General features: G+C 44.8%; 1 protein-coding gene and 1 non-coding gene across 4 annotated transcripts in view; both read right to left on the bottom strand.

Moving 5' to 3' along the window:
- The window catches only part of CTDSPL (CTD small phosphatase like), a 119,595-nt gene that overhangs the window by 6,048 nt on the left and 92,964 nt on the right, over positions 1-20,583 (bottom strand). For all 3 annotated transcript variants that reach the window (XM_077992170.1, XM_077992168.1, XM_077992169.1), the window contains 4 exons: positions 13,758-13,859; positions 10,577-10,633; positions 6,929-7,021; positions 2,525-2,710 (listed from right to left, as the gene is read on the bottom strand). In XM_077992170.1, coding sequence (XP_077848296.1) covers positions 2,525-2,710; positions 6,929-7,021; positions 10,577-10,633; positions 13,758-13,859 — 438 coding nt within the window. The remainder of the gene's footprint in view (positions 1-2,524; positions 2,711-6,928; positions 7,022-10,576; positions 10,634-13,757; positions 13,860-20,583) is intronic.
- MIR26A-1 (microRNA mir-26a-1) lies at positions 8,959-9,035 on the bottom strand. Its single transcript, NR_031997.1, has one exon. It is a non-coding gene; the product is annotated as a microRNA mir-26a-1 (primary transcript).

Raw genomic sequence — 20,583 nt, 5'->3', positions numbered from 1 at the left:
TATCCAATTATGTATATGCAAATATTCCAAAATCCTAAAAAATCCAAAATCCAAAACACTTCTGGTACCAAGCATTTTAGATAAAGAATATTCAACCTATATCAAAGACTTGTTATTTTAAGGGATCTCCATAGCCAAAGGTGAAAATTTGAGCATGCAAAAGAATAACAAATGGGCTGAAACTACAACAAATCCATGAGTTCATAATGATACTAAAAAAAAATTATTGGCTACTTTTGGAGGCCGCTAGGACACCAACTCATTAGTCTGAAAATAGAAATTGCCATTTTGCAATTCCTCATGAAATAGTGGGTGTAGACAATGATCACCAACAACTGCTAAAATTATGAGGTGAGAGGTTCATGGGGAATTTTATAATAGATGGATCAGGCTAACACCACCTGAACCCAATAATCAATTTTAAATCTTTAAAAGTGGGGTAACCTGACATTTTATGCCTCCTGATATATCTTCATAAGCATATAATACCTATGATGTATTCTTTTTTCTTCTTTTTTTTGAGATAGGGTCTTGCTCTGTCACTCAGGCTGAAGTGCAGTGGCATGAACATGGCTCACTGCAGCCTCGACCTCCTGGGCTCAAGAGATCTTCCCACCTCAGCCTCCCAAGTAGCTGGAACCACAATGGAACCACAGGTGTGTGCCACCCCATCTGGCTAATTTTTCTTTTTTTAAGAGATAGGGTTTTGCCATGTTGCTCAGGCTGGTCTCAAACTCCTGGGCTCAAGCGATCACCTGCCTTGGCCTCCCAAAGTGCTGGGATTATAGGTGTGAGCCATTGCATCTGGCCTCTATGATATATTCTTGCAAAAAAAAAAAGAAAAAAAAATCTAATCAAGCAGTAGAGCTCTAATTACTTGTTTAGAGGATATAAGGTGGCTATAAAAACATACTAAACATCATCACAAGGCAGCAGCTGGACAAATCCAGAATGTAGGAGATTTCTACAAGACAAAACACCAGGGCTTCTTCAACAAATAAATGGCATAAAAGAGAAAAGGGGAGGAAGGGGAGACGTTAAGTTTACAAAAGAATGAAGAGACATGGTAACCAAAGCAATGCATGGATCTTTTTGGATCCCCATTGAAATACTCCAAATGCATGACACTTCGAGATGACAGGGACAATGTGAACACAGTCTGGATATTAGACAATGTAAGAAACTGTTACTTTGTCAGATCTGACCATGACTTGTGATTATATTAAAAAGAAATCCTTATCCATTAGAGACACGTTACCAAATATATTATGTTGAATTTGATTTACTCAGTAAAATGAACATATTTACATATAAATACATTTGGGGTATTTATTCAAATAATGATTCCACACTAGCCAAATGAATCGCGTTTGAATTGTTTTTGGTTACAAGCAGGACTGCAGAGTTCTGGATTCAAGGAAAGGACTTTTGCAGGCTTTTGTAGAATCTGAGAAGCCTGTGCTTGAGAGGAAGCATCCTCTCCAGGGAAACATGCCTGGTCTAGGGGCCTGATGTGGCAGTGACTGAGGGGTCAGCAGTCACCAGAGGCCCTGGTTGGCCTCTCTTCCCCTGGAAGTGTCGGGCAGCAGGCAGGAAGGCAGTCCCTCTTGCCCTGAGAGTTGTGCGGCACCCGGTGAGTAGGCACCGAGAGCTGCCATGGTCCAGGGAGCTTTATGTAGGAAATGTTCCCAATGGGTGCTTTTTAGACATCATGATGAGGTAGCAAAGCTTGGTAGTCTCATTTGAAGACCTTATTGAAGTGTTTTATTCATTTTTTTTTTTTTTTTGAGACGGAGTCTCCCTCTGTCACCAGGCTGGAGTGCAGTGGTGGGATCTCAGCTCACTGCAACCTCTGCCTCCTGGGTTCAAGTGATTGCCCTGCCTCAGCCTCCCGAGTAGCTGGGACTACAGGTGCATGCCACCGCGCCCAGCTAATTTTTTATATTTTAGTAGAGACGGGGTTTTACCATGTTGGCCAGGATGGTCTTGATCACCTGACCTTGTGATCTGTCCACCTCGGCCTCCCAAAGGGCTGGGATTACAGGCATGAGCCACCACGCCTGGCCTATTCATTCTTAAGAAATACTTCTGTTAAAGAGATCAATCAGGCCTCCTTAGTCTACAGGGGTCATGAAGTCCTAGGCAGTAGCTGGCTCCAGGAGGTTAATGCCAACAGAACCCTTGTCAATAACAATACTAAAAATATTGATAAGACGATACAGGCTTATAGCATTTATCAGTCTCAAGCACTGTTCTAAGTGCTTTTTGTATATTGCCACACTGCAACCTCCAATAATCCTATGAGATCAGCATTCCTATAATTCCCGTTTGACAGATGAGGCAACCGAGGCTCAATGAGGTTACATAACTTGCTCAATGATGTGCAACTGCTAAATGGCAGAGCTGGGATTTCATTAGGAAAAGACCCAGAGACCTTCTTTTGTAGGTGCTTAAAAGTGGTGCTGCCTGGCAAGACAGAGGGCTCAGATGGAGCATGACATTTTCTTTCTTTGGGGCCACTTACTGCATTCTCAGGATGGAAGATGTATGAGGCAGGGGAATTGTCGACAATGATCACTTTGCTCAGCTCCCGCCCAAGGCGACTTAGGTCCTTCACATAGTTCCCACGATGAAAAACACATGATTCTCTGAAGAGCCGGGCCCGGAACACACCCCAGCGGTCTAGGAGGTCAGCCACAGGGTCTGCATACTGGAAAAGAGGTGTCACAATGAAGGCTGCGTGCCTAAAAGAGTCCCCAAACCCTGACCTACAGCAGCAAGATCCAGATTATGTTTTTTAAAAAGGGATTTAATAATTAGATGTGTTTTAGGATCCTGGTTATTTTCCTCTCTGTATACATAAGATGGCACCGGATTCTTCCATTTCTCTCACATCCAACCCATCAGAAATTGTCAGTTTCATCTCCAAAAATAGCCTGACTCCATTTGCATCTCTCTATTTATATTGCCACCACTCTTAGCCCGGGCCTCGAATCTCTGGCCTGGGATGGCTGTGTGAGCCTCGTGAAAAACCTGTCTTTCCCAAGGGGCCTCCTTTCTAGCCCATTCACCTAGAAGCTGTCAGAGTGGTCACTGGAAAACATATGTGTGATCGTGTCACTCCTGTGCTGAAAACTCCACTGTCTACACACTGCACTTGGAGTAAAGCCCACGTTCCTCACTGCCGCGTCCCACATGGCCACAGCTGAATGATCTCCATCTGGAGCTCCTGGAGCCACACTGGCTTTAAGCATGGTCAGGACCTTTGTACCAGTGTTCTCTCTGCATGCGTTCTCTCCCAGCTCTTTGCAGAACATTTGTCTTCTGGTTTTTCAGTCTTGACTTCCTCTCCCATCCATCTAGAGCCACCTCTATCTTCCTTTCTGGGTTGTTTCCCTCACAGAGTAGAGCACCACATGGGATTGCTTGATTTCCTCACTACTTGTCAGGGCCCAGGCCTGAAACATCCCACCACCACATCCCTGGCACCTCCAAGAGTACCTACCACAACAGGGGCTCAGGAAACACGAATTTCACCACTGAATGAATGAGCTGGCTCCAATGTGTCTTGAATGGCATGACACTGCCCCCTAGAGGTCCCGTGGGCACTTGGGCCAGACCAGCTGCTGAGTGACAGGATGGTGCCCAGCCATCCACTCCCATGGATGCCCATCCACTTCCTTGAAGCCCAGGAGCTGGATGGGAATTTGAGCCCAGCTTACAGTTGGGGATCATCCTGCCTGACCCCCTCTCATGACCTAGGGAATTTCCCCCAAAGCAGGCTTGGATAAAGAAATAAAGGGGTTTCTGAGAGAAAATCCTCATAACTGAAGATATGTAAAAGAGTGGACCATACTGAGTGGCTGGGCCTGGAAGAAAGAGGAGCAGTTTCCAAGCCTGACCCGAGGCCAGGCCCCTGCACAAAGACCAAGTAAGGGGTACAACCAGGCATCAGCGGGACCCAGTGACTCTGCCAGGGAGGCAGAGAGCACCTGTGGCTGGTGGCGCTGGGAAGGCCAGCAGTGGAGTGCAGAGCAAGTGCCGGCACAGCTGTGGGACGTGGGCTGCAGAGCTGCAGGCAGCAGCTGTGATTCCACGGGAACATCCTCTCCTCTCCAAGGACATCCTGTAGAAGGCAGAGTCCAGGAGCAGCTGTGTTTCCTACTGGCCAAGGGAGGTGAGAGCTCAGGGCACTGGAGGTGAGAGCTCAGGGCACTACAGCTACCTGCTGGTGAGGCTAGCCAGGGGCCACGTGGGTGGGTTGTGGGCAACTGAGTCCAGATCAGGGGTATCCCATCTTTCAGCTTCCCTGGGCCATATTGGAAGAATTGTCTTGGGTCACACATAAAACACCACCACTAACAATAGGTGACGAGCTTTCAAAAAATCTCATGTTTTAAGAAAGTTTATGAATTTGTGTTGGGCCACATCTAAAGCTGTTCTGGGCTGTACACAGCCTGTGGGTCACAGGTTGGACAAGCTTGCTCTAAATGGAAAAAGATGATCCATTTCCTCATAATCATGAACACTTGTGGTGGCACCTATCTTTCAAAAAAGTGTCTGAGTCTGAGGCCTGGAGGATGAATGTGAAGAATGTAAGCTTCACAAGGGCAGGGACTTTGTCTCTTTTTTTCTTTGCTATATCCCCAGGATTTAGTACTGTGCCTGATACATAATAGGTACTAAGTAAGTATTTGCTGGGTGAATGAAGGAAGAAATGACAAAGAAGCAGATACTGAAAGGCTATGACAGTCAGCTTGAGGTTCCTGCAGGCTCCTGGGCAGCAGGCAAGGAGGTCCACTGCACCACTACTGCTGGCTGGGAGCCGAGCCCAGAGCCAAGGACAGGGACATGACTACCCATCAGCAGGACATGTGCATCAGGGAGGAAAGAGGGTGGAAGGCTGCACTTGGAAGCTGATTCGGCTCAGCTAGGCTGGAGTAGCAGCGAGAGAAGGGTTGAAGAGACAGATGGAGGGGCAGGTGGGAGCCATCCAGGAAGAGAAACCGAACAAGGATGTTTAAGCAAATGCTGGGGACAATGCCAAGGAAGAGTGTTTTCAATTTTCCCAAACAAAAACCAGCTCTCACTTCACTGCTACCGGTGCAATCTTCTTGTTTATTTCTTTGGTTATTACTTCAGGCTCTTCAGCATCTCAGAGCACTGTTGGAAGAGCCACTGACGCTACAGATAACAATTAGGCTTGGTACCACTCATCTGAAAGATGACCCACTGGGGAAGATTCTATTTTCCCTGCGGCCTTGTTCTCTTTTTGACATGCAAAAATAGGGGCCAGGATTTTGAATCCCACTCCACTGGCTTATGCTCTAAGGCCTGGTGATGAGTCTGGCAGCATTTGTGCAAGTGGGGCTCTCGCTCCCCTCCATCATCACAAAGAGGGACCCAACCAGCAATGGCCAGGTCAGCAAAGCAGTGGAACACACAGAGGAAGAGAAGGGAGTGTGGGCACCAGGGCACCATCCAGAAGCAGGACATGGCAGAGGAAGCTACTGTGTGATGTCCTGGAGACAGGCAAATGGCTAATCTGAGCCCCAGAAAACTCATCTTTGGGACCACTCAGGGTCCCTGAGATGCCCATGGAGACAACTGTGGTGCTACCAACAAATGGATGGTGTCAGCCCCATCAAAGTCAGAGTTTCGAAGTGGTCAAGGCAAGGATCTTCTGGGAGGAGCAAGGCCTATCCTGCCTGCCCACACAGCATGGGCACCCTGCCACACCTGTGAAGGGGAACACTAAACCATACTGGGAGGCTTGGGAATCTGCTAGTTTCCTTAAACAGTGGAGAGGACAAAGAAATCATTCTTTTTGGTCAGAGCCAGTGTAGATTTTAGGTCAGATTCATATCAAGCTTTAGGATCAAGACATGTCTGAATGATTTTATTACCATCAACAAATATATGTATACATATTTTTGAGATGGAGTCACTGTTGCTCAGGGTGGAGTGCAGTGGTGCGATCTCAGCTCACTGCAACCTCTGCCTTCTGGGTTCAAGCAATTCTCGTGCCTCAGCCTCCCGAGTAGCTGGGATTACAGGTGCCCACCACCATGCCCAGCTAATTTTTGTATTTTGAGTAGAGATGGGGTTTCACCATGTTGGTCAGGCTGGTCTTGAACTCCTGACTTCAAGTGACACACCCTCCTTGGCCTCCCAAAGTGTTGGGATTACAGGCGTGAGCAATCATGCCCGGCCTATTATCATCAATAAATAATTGTAACACAAAATAATGAACATCAGGAGTGTTTACCACGTGACAATGCCCACCACATTATGTAGAACACAGCAAGTGCTCAATGAATACTTGCTGTATGTGAGTCAGACACTGTGCTAAGTCCTTTACATCTGTTATTTCATGTGATCTAGCCACAAGGTGAATGGAATTATCCCCAATTTATAGAAGAAACTGACATGAGAAGTGAAGTAACTTGCCTCAGATCATACAGCTCATTAGGGCAGTCGGAACTCTCATTCAGCCCATGCATGTGGGGGAGTGCCCAACACTTATCTCTCACTTGCTTCTTCCTCAAATCTGTGGAAGCAAAACCCAAGGACACAGGGGCCTCTAGCATTTGGTGGACAGTCAATGGTTGAGGGGTACACCATCCTTTGTCTGTTACACTGGACCTGTTTGTGATTCTCTGGACTGTGGACATCCAGCTTCAGGTGGCTGCATACAGCAACATCATGGAGCATTTGTTCTAAGTGCTCCCTGTCACCATGGTAACCCAGAAGGCTTTCAGGCTGGCACCATGCACATGGCCTGCATCCATCCCATCTGGGGTGGGAACCTGTCACCATAGAAATAGCCTCCCCCACCAAAACAAAGGGCTGCTTGACAGATTGGGGGTAGGGGTGGAGGGGCTGGGAGTACCAGGCTGCGAGTGTGGGGCTGGGAAGCAGGACTCACCTTGGCCAAGCTGGCAGTAAAGAGCACACATTCAAAAAGCTGTCCCATCCTCTGGAGGAACTCATCCACGTGTGGCCGCTTCAGCACATACACCTGCAATGGCAGGAGACAGCAGACTGGTCAGGTGTGGCAGTTGCTGGGGATGGCCCGGGGCCCAAATGCCCACTGTAGGAAGAACTGCTACTAAGGTTCCTGCCTCCCTCCTCCAGGTCTATGCACAGCAGGCAGAGGCCCAGACTGTATGAGGGGCTATGGAGTCAGACGTGGCACTCCTCGGACAGGGCTCCAGGTCTGAGTTCACTGCAGACGCCCCTCCTAAGGGAAAAAGAGAAGCTGACCATGGTGTGAGGGTCTTGGGGATATTCAGGGCCAGCAAGTAGAAGGGTTGTACCATGTTTGTGTGTAATGACTGATTCATTTCATGTGTGTTTCTTGGCACCTGCTGAAGGTCAGGACCTATATGGGCACAGGCCATGGTCTGGGTGTTGTCCTTTTAGAGGTCCAGGCCCAGCCTACTGCCCAGCAGGTCTGGGATTGCTCTGGTTGCCACCTTCTGTTCTGGATGGACACCCCCCTTACTAGGAAGGTCTGGGGTTGAAGCACAGGCCCAGCAAAGCTGCAAGAAGGGGCTTCCTTGTCAGCTTGGGAAGATGTCTATGACACCATAAAGGTTGGGCTTGGTACATTTCAGGGGATATGAAACCATCCTATTTCTGGACCCCAGACATAACCCATCAGGAGGGGTCTCTGAGCAGAGGGGTACAAAGAGTAGCGTTTTCTAGAATGGCTGGGCTCTGTGTACCCTTTTGACCAGGCTAGGCCAGGGGTAGAAGTGAGGAGGCCAGGCTTCAGACCATACATTGGCTCCTGATTAGGGAGCCTGAATGAATCTGGGGAAACAAGGGAGATGGGAGAAAAGGCAAAGCTGGTGAGAGAAGACAGAGGAAGTGGGAGGAGGGAAAAACTAATTCAAACTTGAATAAATTCCGTTTGAAATTAGCCACTTCACTAAAATAAATCAAACTCTTTAAAATTCAATTCAGCATATTTACTGAGCCCCAGCTCTGAGCTCAGTCTGATGTAGTTGCAAAGATGAATAAAACACAGGCCTTGCCCTTGAAGAGCTCACACTCTAGAACAGACATAGGCAAAAACATATAAAAATAAACATGACATAATGAAAGTTGTAGTAGAGGGATAAATTAAGGACAATTAACTCCCCTCACAAGGAGAGGGGATCATAGAAGATAACATCTGGCCTGGACGTTGAAGGATAAATAGGAGTTCACCAGGCCAATAAGGATGACAAGAAGTGGGCTTCCAGGCAGAGGAAACAGTAGAGCGCGAGACCTGAGGCCTGAGAATACTTGAGATGTTAGAGAGTAGCCAGGCTGTGTGCCCAGCCATCAGAGGCAGTGAGAGAAGCAGGAGCAGCAGGGGTTGGGAGAGGAAGTGGCTGAAGATGAAGTGAGAGGCAGGTCATGGTGGGCACGTTAGGGCCTTGAATGGCAGATGGAGCAGGTGAGAATGGCAGGAGGAGCAGCAGAGGGGAGATAGATGGGGACTCTGCACCACATGCTGGGCGTGCTGCTGGCTGAGGAATTCTACACAGAACCAAGGCATTTTCAAGGTGCCAGAAGCAGGAGCTCAGGAGGGCCAGGACTCAGGGAGAAATTCATGGATGACTGAAAGAAGGAGGTCAACATGGGTTTGTGGCTGAGGGTGGAGCGAGGGGCTGGAGGAACAGGATGTCATAGCATGGATACCAGCACAGTTCTGAGGAGCTGGGAGGCTGGGGAAGGGCTGAGGGCAGGGCCTGTGGCTGCAACAGCTCCAGACTCCCACTTTGCCCACAAGACTCCTCGTTGCCAGCAAACAGGTGTGGCCTGTAGTCCTCCGTCTCCCTGGGAGTCCTGCTTGGAAAGCAAGCTTTGCTACATGCAAAGGGCAGGAGACTGATTTGGGAACTCTGGTGTTGGTGCCTCTGGCAGAGACGTGGGTCCTGAGCCCGGATGCCGGCGTCCAGGCCCGCGTCCCCGTGCAAGTAACCAAGAATAGGCCCATTGGGACCTGCACAGCCTATCCTGGATTACTTGAACGAGGCCACGGCCTTCGCCAGGGCCTTGGTCCTCCTGCTCTTGGCTCCTGTGGCTTCATTCCCTCGGGAGAGAATTTCTGACCCCAGCCCTGGGACCTTGTGATATCACAGCACAGCCAAGATGGAGGGTGGGGGAGCTACAGTGGCTCCTGCAAGAATGGGTCAGCAGTGGGCAGGCTGGTCATGCTTACAGTCACGTGGTACAAAGGATTAATTTCTCTCCTAATTCTTGACATGCCATTGGGCAGCCTCTCCTTTGTCTCATCATGAGCACTATGTAACACAAGCCAAGATGATAAATGCAGAAGCCTTAACTGCTTCTCAGATGCTGAGTTAATTCAGTTGATGCTTTTGCAAATGTTAAATGCCCAAGTGCCTGCCGTTTTGGCTCTGTGATGGCTTTTAAAAGCATGAAGTGTGGAAACACTAAGGAAAAAGCTGCCTCTCCCGGGGACTGTTTCCTGGCAGGACATCCTGGAGAATAAGCAAGAAAGCAAGGACAAGGGAGGGAAGGGACTTGAGTATCAGGAAAAGAGCCCTGGGCCAGGAGGCAGGAGACTGGAATTTTCATTTTATTTCTTCCCATTGTATGACCTTGAACCAACCCCTTCCCTGGCAAAGCCTCAGTTTCTCCATCTAGACAATGAGGCAGCTGGACCAGCTGATTCCCAAGCTTTCACGAGTTCTGACACCTTGCACTCAAGAACCAAAGACTACTGACATTGCTAAGAAAAGATATCCCGTTGTGGCTCAAGTACCAGGAAAGTCTCTTTCCTGGGATATCAGGCCAGATACGCTCCCTTTAAGACCTTGGACTTGACAAGGAATATGGTTAGATCATCCCTGTGGAAAACCTGACAAAAGCTCCCCGGCTTCAACCTCTAAGGCTAGTTTTCCTACAACGTTTCCAATTTGTTCATAAATGAAGCTATTTCCAGAAAAGCTTTATGCAGATAAGGAAAAAAAACCAGAAGCAACGAAAATGCATGCCAACTGACTACGACATCTTTATTCATAGCAGCCTGCGGATCTGAAAACTTAACACCCTTCCCCCTTTTTCTTTTGGGTTGGGTATTTGCTAAAGATTCTCTGGAGAAAACGATGCGGGAATGACAAGATCAGTCTGGAGCAGCTGGCATTGAAAATGGACACTTTTTTCCCGAGAATCCACCATAAGTGGGTGACTTGTGGCATTTTCCTGTTGCCTGCTAGGAGAGTAGCCGAAAGCAATTACACAAGGAAGTTAATTAGACCATCAAGCTAGGCCAGTGGGGGATATGGAAACTTCTGAAAGTCTGCTTCAAATCAAAGAACTATTTGAACTTGTAACCACATCTAATATTTACGACTACAGTTTTTCTTATAATCTCAGTATAAAATAAATTCATTGGAGTGAAAAAAAGAAGAATATTGTATTTATTACAGTATTCTTCCTTTTGATTCAGTAATAAGGAATTATTACTGAAATGAGAATTTAGAAATAAAGTTCATAGGAAATGTAATTACTAAAAAATCTTAATTGTAACTCAAATTTAGCTTCAATTTCTTACCTGATGTATAGTTCCATCGATTTCAACCGGAACAATAAAATCAGCATTACTAATAGGCTAGAGAAAAAAGAGACTATAATTAATATGTCTGAAGGAACAAAAGAGCCTGGAAATTTTAGCAAGAAAAAAGCTTGCCTGGACCAATGTTTTGGTTATTGGAAAAAACAGTTCAGGAGGAGGATGCTGAAGCATGCCTTGGTTCCTTAAAATAAGCACAAGCAGGAAAGCACATTATTTTCCACTGTGAATGTCATTACATTTTCAGCATCTTGGTCCAATATCACCTGCCTGGCCTCAACCAAAAAGTGTGGCACTGCCTGGCTAGAGGATGGGGCTCCTGAAAACTCCACTTCTTGCCCAGAGTCCTGCTGGGGTGATGGGGAATCACTGCTAGCCACCAGGGGGAGGAGCTGAGCATGTGATGGGCTCAGAGGACAGTGTTGCTTGAGGGAAAACTATTTGTGCTTGGACCCACGACTGGGGGCTGCCCTGTGATGGGCTGCTCAAAACAGTGCCAAGGCCATGTGGGGGTAAAGTCAGAGGCCACAGGCCATGCCCTTGGGTAGGCTCTTCCTCTCCCTGGACCTCAGTTTCTCCTCTCTTCCTTAGCTATTGTGATGGGTCTGATGCAGGCCCATGGCCCCAATCAGTCCTGAGAATCAGTGATTTCAGGCCCTCCCAGGTAGCCTGGCACCAGCTCCTGCCTTGGGTGGAGGTACAGAGCTAGCCCACTCTATGCCTGCTCTGCTCCAAGGAACACAACATCCGGCACACCCACAAACTTCTGGATATTTTAAATAACTCTTTGACAATATTAATGACATTTAAAATTCAAATATGATTCTTCAGCAGTCACTATGTTCTCAATGATGAACTTACACACAGTTCTCAATGAAATTCCACAAATTAGGTACAAAACTACTTAAATGAACAGGCCCCACTGAATCATCAGCATGCAAACCCCTGGACAAGAGAAGAGAGACAGAAGGAAGGAGAAGGTGTGTGTGGTAGCCACTGGGCAGGGGTGGGAGTACAGCGTCTCTGGTCAGACTCTGAACTGAGGTCTGCTTTTAAGCCCATCACGGTACACACAAACCCTCTTCATTGATATATAAACTAAAAAATAAAAACAAGAAAAACAAAAAACCATGGACAATGCTATGTCATAGCACCGTTACTAAGCACTTAGCTTACGATCACTGTTTATTTACTCCCAGAGTTAGAAGGCCAAGGATGAGTTCGGTATCATATAATTGCACAACTAAAATCAGAATCATGCTAAAAAACAAAAGGAAAGACTGAAGGAAGAAGCTCTCCCAAGGCATTAGATTATGGAATCACATTCCACGGAGTATATTAAAAGAGAAAAACCATTCCCCAGTTTACAGCAAGCACCATCCTTAATCTCCTTTCTCCTGCTGGTGTAAAGGAGACTCTGCTACAGCTAGGGTTCTTCACTTGGAATCCATGAACCTATGCATTGTACAAACGTACATTTTTGAAGGGAAGAGGGTTCATAGCTTTCAGATTCTCAAAAGACTTTGAAATGCCCAGAACTCTAAAAACCATCAAGAATATTCTGGTTGCAAATGCAGGCAGGCCAGGGGAGGGAAGAAACGAGGAAATGCCATTCACATTAGCTTGTGGCATCAACGACCTCTGAGCAGGTGCTAGAGACACTGGGGGCTATCAAGGCCCTGCCTTTGGAGCAAGGAACCCTCAGTAACATCCGGTGATCTGGCCAGTGTTGCCCGCACTCCCGTAGCTGCTTCGGAGGGAGTTCTCTATGCTGTGATGGCAACCGACCCCTGCTCTGAAGGGCTTTCCTTCACAGAGACTTGGAACAGTCCTGAGCAACTTGCCCATGGGGGAGAAACGGCTTCCAGTGCTATCTAGGGTTAAGCTGGGACACAAGGTCACCATATCCCCTGGACCAACTCTGGAAGGGCCTGGCCCTCAAGTGCTAGGGAATAAGGTGGTCCCTGTATGCCCCAGTGGCCAGAATAAGGCCATTTCTCACTGCTAGAGGTCAGTGTGGTCTCTTCTCCACTCTCCAAAGGACTCAAAGACAATTTTCTGGCTTTGCCCTACCAGAAAGGTCTCTGTTTAGTGAGAAGAACAAAGAAGGATGTTTCTGGTAGAAAGGTGTTCAGGCATATTTGACAGCTCTTCTGCTTCCTACAACTTGTAAGGAATGACTGTGGTTCATGTGAGACACATGCCCCATCATGGATGGTGACCTTCATGTCTCTCAGTGAAGGGGAGTCCTAGGCTGGTGGGGGAAATAGGAATGCAGTATAATGATAGAGCAGTCCCATTACCAGAAATAACCCAAGGAAAACAAGACCAGAATCCTAAACACCTGCTTCTTCTCCCCAAAATACCAATCTCCTCTTTTCATCATTTGCCTCTTTTAAACAATTTATTTCACGTCAAAAAAAAAAAAAAAAAAAAAAGGTTAACTAACTCATTTCTTAACAGTGTCACCACAGCTCTTCCTGCATGGAGGCCATTTCTGCTGTTTTTCCAGCAGGAAGATGGAGATCAGGGAAGGTGACAGGAAGGAAGAGTGTCTGACCTCCACACCCTTTAGGAGGGAAGTCCTGATGGTGGGTACTCATTTAGCTGTGAAGCTTGCAAAAAACCCCAGCCACCTCTTGTCATGAAGATGCTCAAACTAAATGGCTGAATCTGTTCAGATGCCCTGAAGTCTGGAAAGTCTTCTTCAGAGTTGGGCATCTTTCAAAAATTGATCCGGGAAAATTTCCAGGATACCAGGTCATTCGACAGTTTCCAACAGAGCCTCCCTTCCTCGTCCCAATAAAATACATAGCACTCTGGTCATCTTGACAAATATAAACAGTGTCCTGGGGGCACTGAGTGCCTTGTGCCACCTGAAAAGTATTTCTGCAGGGGTTAGAGTGTTGGAAGATGCAAACCTCCTAAGTAAGAATGAGGTCCCAGTGATGTTGGTAGCTTAGTGGTTTCTTTCCAAACTAACTATGTTAATATTCAACTACTTTAGTTAATGTTCACCTGGGTTAATAAGCAGCTCCTGGGATTTCTACATGAAGAGTGAAGTTACACACTAACCACCATAAGCTTTCATCCTTTCTGTTTTCTCTTTTCCAATACAATTGTTATCAAATCACAAAGATCACAGATTTTTATGTTGATTTACCTTAAACGAACTGTGCACCAATGTTTCATCTAAATCAATGACCACACATTTCTTTCCATAGTCAAGCACCGTCACCTCTGGAAGAAGGTACTTAGCCGGTGGCTAAAGGGGAAAAATAAACCAGTATTACCTTTATGTAAAAGACAAACCAATCAGTATTGTATTATACTACTTTCAAACATTTAAATGCCTGGTCAAGCATATAATGGACTTTTATTAAGAACAATAAGTACTTTGCAACTGAAGCTTTATCAAATACTGTGCCACGATATGAATGACTACTATGAAGTCCTAGGCTTTGGAACCAGACAAACCTGGTTTCAATTATCAGCTCTGTCTCTGTCACTTTCTTGGTTGTAAATTGGGGTAATAACACCTACCATGAAAGGCTTTTGTTATCAGTTATAATGGCAATAAAACACCCAGCATTTTGCCTCACACATATACATACTGGTGGCTACAGTTGTTATTAAAATGGATTACACAAGAATGAGTATTTAATTATAATAGGTACTGTAACAATGGAGGTCTGTTTCGTGGGGTCATATTTTGCCTGTGGCACATAAGTAGATTTTAGAGCTATGTTGGAACCACAGAATTTTCTTTTTTTTAGTGACTGAGATTTTTAAAAAACCTGAAGAGAAACTATAGGCCCACCAGCAAAATGTGGTCCAGAGTTACCCCCAGCACTAGGAAACAGAAATAAAACTAATCCAGGTACAGTGCCACCTTGTGCCACCACACTGTGGTATAATACTGAGCAAATGTGGTATTTTTACCCCTTGGATTCTCCGCCTCTGAAAGTTATACTTTAATCCACATGTTATTTGTTGACCAAACAATCTATTTATGTGTCTTAGTAGCAGGTGACTCAAATCTCATGATAAAGAAGTCATAAAGAGTTAATAAAATGCTAGGTATCTTCAGTCAACCATAAAATGCTAGGTATCTTTGGCCAATCTCACTCGATTTAGAGGATTTATTTCTTGAGGCCTTGCCTCATTCTAGAAATGATCTGAAGTATTTTAGTCTACTTTGTGGCATATTCAATATCCAGTGTTAACTAATTAATTTTCTGACCTGCACAGAAGGTCAAACTCTCTTTAATATTTGATACAAAAGAAAATACAAGGAAATATCTATTCTGAGCTCCCAAAGAATGGACAATTTCGTTCATCAAATAAAACAAGAAAAAAATGAAATCAAGCTGTATTTCCTTTTATGTGGCCATTTCCTCTTTTTATTTTTTTTGGTTCAAACTGAAAGTCAGTTAATGATCAAAAGTTAATTTTGAACTTTGGCTGGTTCATAGTAAATGTAACACAGGCAGTCAACAGGTTAGGTAAATTTGCAAGTACAATGGTCACCTTGGCAGAGAGAGACTGTCCAGGGTTGCCCAGGAAGAGGCTACGTGTGGAGACATAAACATTTCTAACTCCATGTTTCTTCCTTCCCAACGTCATCCAAAAGAAAGAGCCCTTCCGGCCTGTCACCTCTCTCAGCCGGAAGCAATCCTCCCTAATCCTGCAGCACTGTGAAGGGATGCGGGCGTGTGCCTTGGAGACAGGCACGGAATTCGAGGACCTAGAAAGGACTTTGTCCTCTATTACAAACCAGTGAGTCAGCAGGTTATTTTAAAAAAATTAAATTTGCAACAAGTTTTGTATCAAAAGGTGTTTTAAAAAGGCAGAGTGTGATGAGCTAAGTGAACATAGTAGAGAGAATGTGAGTCATTTCTGTTGTTTGGGACAGAGCAGAAAGCATGCTTGTGACCAGAATAAAATTTGTTTGAATTTTTATTACACAATTATTTAATATAAAACACATTCTCATTGTAAAGATTATAGACACCAGACAGATAAAACACAATCATTCTCTTTTCTGTGTCTCCCTTTTGACATTAGTGTCTATCTAGTCCTTTTCCTATGTGTTTATAAACTACTAAAACATTATAACTTATTAATTTAATTGTTAGCCTGGAAAATAAGGATCTAGAAATTCTAACCCTAGCATCTCTGAAAACATCAAAGATCTGCCAAAAGTGGTTCATTTTCCAAACTCAAGAACAAAGATTACTTTCTTAGCACAGTTAACCCACACTTTACAAGCATTCTTTAACAGTAAGTAAAACCCCTCATGGTGTTATCTAAGACAGAAAAGTTAACAGTAAGTAAAACCCCTCATGGTAAGATCTAAGAGAGAAAATATGGAGAAGGGTGAGAAGGGTGAGACTCATATTAAGCAAGCTATTGATTTTAATTTGTGCTGTAGGGAACAAGGCCAAGTTGGGAGGCAGCAGGCTAGGAGGTTCCATTAATCCTCTGATGTTTCCTAAATGCACACAGCTTCCCTGAGAGATTGGCTTTAGATTAATACAAATTCTTGAGCCCATGGGTAAGAATTCTTTGGGACAGCTGTGTCCTTGGAAATGTAAGGATGCTATAAAATGGCAATACAGTGCTTTGTTACTTCAGTTGATCTGTTCAGGTGATGCTTGAATCATTAACTAAGAAATGTCCTGAACCAAGTTTTCTCTGAGGTTTTCATAAAGCTGAAGAACAAGAGAAATACCAGTCATATCAAGAAAGGTCTTTCTTATACAAAATGACTTGCTCAAATGTACACAAAGAACATTGCTGGGGGGTGGGTGGAGGAGGACCACGGCTTGCCATCCATGGTTTGGGAATGGTATTCATTCCTGTTCCTTTCCTGGGAGTAAATCTGAAATTTCCTGTCCTTGGCAGAGCACTGGCAGTCATGAATAGTTAACACTAAGCTTATTTCCTCTTGGAGTACCCACCCCACAAACTCTCATAAATCTTACAGATGTAGTACCTCTTCCTAGTACATTGGATTATTGTTTCCTTACTTAAGACTTCTCAGACTCAAGGTCTGCACGCTGTGCTCCCCAAGCCCTCAGAGCTCCGGGTGGATGTCAGGGCCCAACGCAGGAGGGGAGCAAGAGGATCTCTAGACTGCTTTTAATCAGAATAGCTGTCCTGCTTGTATATTCTTTATAATGCTTTTGTGGAAAGAAGTGTACTATTGCTGTATTAAAAGCCTTAGGCAAATAGCATAGAAACATAGCTGTTAGAAAACAAATCCTCTCCTCTTTCACCATTTTTATGGCTTGGTTACAATGCAAGCCTCATGTTTGTGAGCATCAGTGTGGTGTGTAATTTAAGCAAAAGTGTGGGGTCGGTAGGACTCAGGACACAGCCTCAGTGGCGTTCCTCACTGGGGTCAAGGCATTCGAGTGCTCACCTCAAGTCATGACCACCCATACATCAGCAGTTTCAAACTTTCGTTCCCTCTGCACCTTTTCCTTATCGTTCAATACCCGATGTTCACCAAACAGCCCATGAAGCTTCCCACTAAGGAAGGCCCTAAATCCTGGCCCATAGTTGGGAGACGAATGATACTAATGGTAAGGATAAAAATGTCATTTCCAATAGGCATGCAAAACATGATTACTCACTAAATGGTGCTGGGACAACTGAGTAGCCACTTGGAAAAAAAGACAGTTTCCTACTTCATGCCTTACACCAACAAACATTCCAAATGGATCAAAGATTTAAAGGTGTAATGGTGAAACTATTAAAAACGATTAAAATACTAGAAGAAAATATACAATCAATGAGCATAAAGGATGACATTAATATTTACTTATATAAAATTAAAACTTCCTTGTGGCCAAAATAATTATAAACAAACAAGGCCAAAAGATATATATTTGGGGAAAAGTACTAGTTTCCTTAAAATTTAAAATGACAAGCAACACAGCATAAAAAACTAGAAGAAATGAATAGAGAAGAAGAAAGATAGCCAATGATCTTATGAAAAGCTGTTCAAACTCACTGATAAAGAAATGAGATAGGGTCCGGCTCTGTAGCCCAGGCTGGAGTGCAGTGGCGCCATCTCAGCTCACTGCAACCTCTGCCTACTGGGCTCAAGTGATCCTCCCAAGTAGCTGGGACTACAGGCATGCACTACCATGCCTGGTTAATTTTTTTTTTTTTTTTTTTGAGACTGAGTTTTGCTCTCGTTGCCCAGGCTGGAGTGCAATGGTGCGATCTTGGCTCACTGCAACCTCCGCCTCCCAGGTTCAAGTGATTCTCCTGCCTCAGCTTCCCGAGTTCCCTGGGATTAAAAGCATGTACCACCACGCCCAGCTAATTGTATTTTTTTTTTTTTTTTTTTTTTTTGAGACAGAGTTTTGCTTTTGTTGCCCAGGCTGGAGTGCAATGGCATGATCTCAGCTCACCGCAACCTCCCCTCCCAGGTTCAAGCAATTCTCCTGCTTCAGCCTTCCAAGTAGCTGGGATTACAGGCATGTGCCACCACACCCGGCTAATTTTGTATTTTTAGTAGAAACGGGGTTTCTCCAAGTTGGTCAGGCTGGTTTCGAACTCCCGACCTCAGGTGATCCACCCGCCTCAGCCTCCCAAAGTGCTGGGATTACAGGCGTGAGCCACTGCGCCTGGCCTAATTTTGTATTTTCAGTAGAGATGGGGTTTCTCCATATTGGTCAGGCTGGTCTGGAACTCCCAACCTCAGATGATCCACCCACCTCGGCCTCCCAAAGTGCTGGGATTACAGGCGTAAGCCACCGCACCCAGCCGCCATGCCCAGTTAATTTTGTGTATATTTTATAGAGATGGGGTTTCACCATGTTGCCCAGGCTGGTCGTGAACTCCTGAGCTGAAGCCATCTGCCCGCCTCGGTCTCTCCAAGCGCTTGGGTTATAGGCGTGAGCCACTGCTACCATTCTTTACTTTCAGATTAGCAAAGATTGAAACATTTGATAATCATTTTCAGTAAGGGTATGAGGCAATCTCATAGATACTTCATGGGAATGTAAATTAGCATAGGCTTTTGGACAACAATTTGGCTTTAATGTACCAATACTGTAATATTATATCCTTTGACCTAGCATTTCCACAAATAGAAACTGATCACAAAGAACTATCATACAAGTCCATTAGCACACAGAAAAGAGGATATTTTTAAGAGAAATATTTGTAATAGCACAGAAGTGGAAACAAAGTAAATGCCATCAGTGAAATATAAAACAATGAGGCAGATATATACCTACTAATATTTGGAAAGATGTTCAAGGCATCTTGTTAGAAAGTAACAAGCAATTTGCAGAATGGTGAATACAACACAACTTCATTTATATAACTATGTTTGTGTTTGTCTGGAAAACTTCTGGAAGGATAAATAACATACATTAAAAGTGGTACTACCTAGAAGGCAGTAGGATTACATTGAGCGATATTTTCTTTTTGCTTTAATCTTTCAACTTCATGTATATATGGTATGTATATATGTATTTCCACAGGTGTTAATCCCAAATCCTTCAATATTTAATAATTAACCATGAGCTTGAATTATTGTTTAGCAAAAAATTAAAAGACCAAACCTACACATACAAACAGAGCAGCATGCGAATGAAAAAAGAGGGGTGAAGTGACAGGCACAGATGGGGACCCCAGCTACAGATGCTCTGGTCACCACAGGCTTAGAGGATTCTTTACCTTCAGGGCCTGAAGAAAGCTTTCAGGAGGTTGTGGGATCTGGTTTGGAGGTTCAGCACAAGCCCGGATTTCTGGTTCTATGCATGGAACCCTAAGATCTCAGGGCTCCCAGCACTGACCAGGTCCCCCTGAGGTCCAGAAAGGCCAGGACCACACTGCTTACGTAACCTGCAGCCTTTTCAGGTAGGTGCAAATTTTGCAGGGGCTCCCAAGACTTGGTTCCAGGGCTGAGCTGGCCTCAGATGGACTTGGGATCAGTCCTATATGCTAAGCAGGCAGTGGAAATCACACTGTGCCCACTAGTGGAACTACTTTTCTGGAGGTCATCATTCAAAAATGCAAGTTCCTTTGGCTCGGCTGTTTCTTTGGGCAAGATAGTTCATAGGTTCACATGGCCTGACCCAACACCTCACATGTAGGACACAGTCAGCAGTTTATTATCCACCACCAGGATCCATTACATAAGGAATTTTCTTCTTGTTTCTCTTATTCCAGAATTCTATACATGGCTGAGTCTAGATTTGTGGGAAAAGGGTCCGTTTCTTCAGTGGGGTTTTTATACTGACAAGTGCTTTTGTTCTGCACTTAACTTTGCACATGGCTGCCAATTAGCTTTAAGAAAAAACAGTAATAGTGCCATTGAAGGCGGAAGGAGAGATGCTACCTGCCATCATTTAATGTAGGTACCTTTGCAGGAAAAAAAAAAAATCAAAAACTACTTTGTATAAAGGTTAAAGAGTCTTCTGGTATTAACTCTGCTGGGCATCTCCCTCAAACTCTGGATAAAAAGTTGGGTTGCTAGGTCAATCTTTTTGATCAAAGCCAGTTTTCCCAACAAAGCCCAACCCTCAGGCACATGGGCAGTCAGAATCACTACACAGACTCTTGCAACTCGTTAGTCAATCAAGAGTTAGAGTTTTGAGAAAAATGAAATTACTGTAAACTTTTTGGGCAATTTGTAAGTGACATGTACTACCAAAGCCTTTGGAGTCGTCAACCTGTATGCATGAAATCCATCTACTCCTTCTATGTAAGATTGCTGTGTCTATTGGATGTGAAAAACTCCAAGGAAAGAGAGATGAACAGATTTGAATCAAGTAATCTGAATCTGATCATCTTTACAGACTAAAAAATTAATTTATAGACACATTTTGAAACCTAAATCCTTCTCTAAGGACATAAGACTATTTGAAAGGTCTTGTTTGATACAGACATCTCAACTGTAAGTTTCTTTTGGGAGTCAGTCTTCAGTTTACTTCTTGCTGACTGGCCTCAGGCTGGGTGGC

This window comes from Macaca mulatta, chromosome 2, assembly GCF_049350105.2.
Source record: "Macaca mulatta isolate MMU2019108-1 chromosome 2, T2T-MMU8v2.0, whole genome shotgun sequence".
NCBI lineage: Eukaryota > Metazoa > Chordata > Mammalia > Primates > Cercopithecidae > Macaca > Macaca mulatta.
This window is presented reverse-complemented; position numbering and strand designations above follow the sequence as displayed.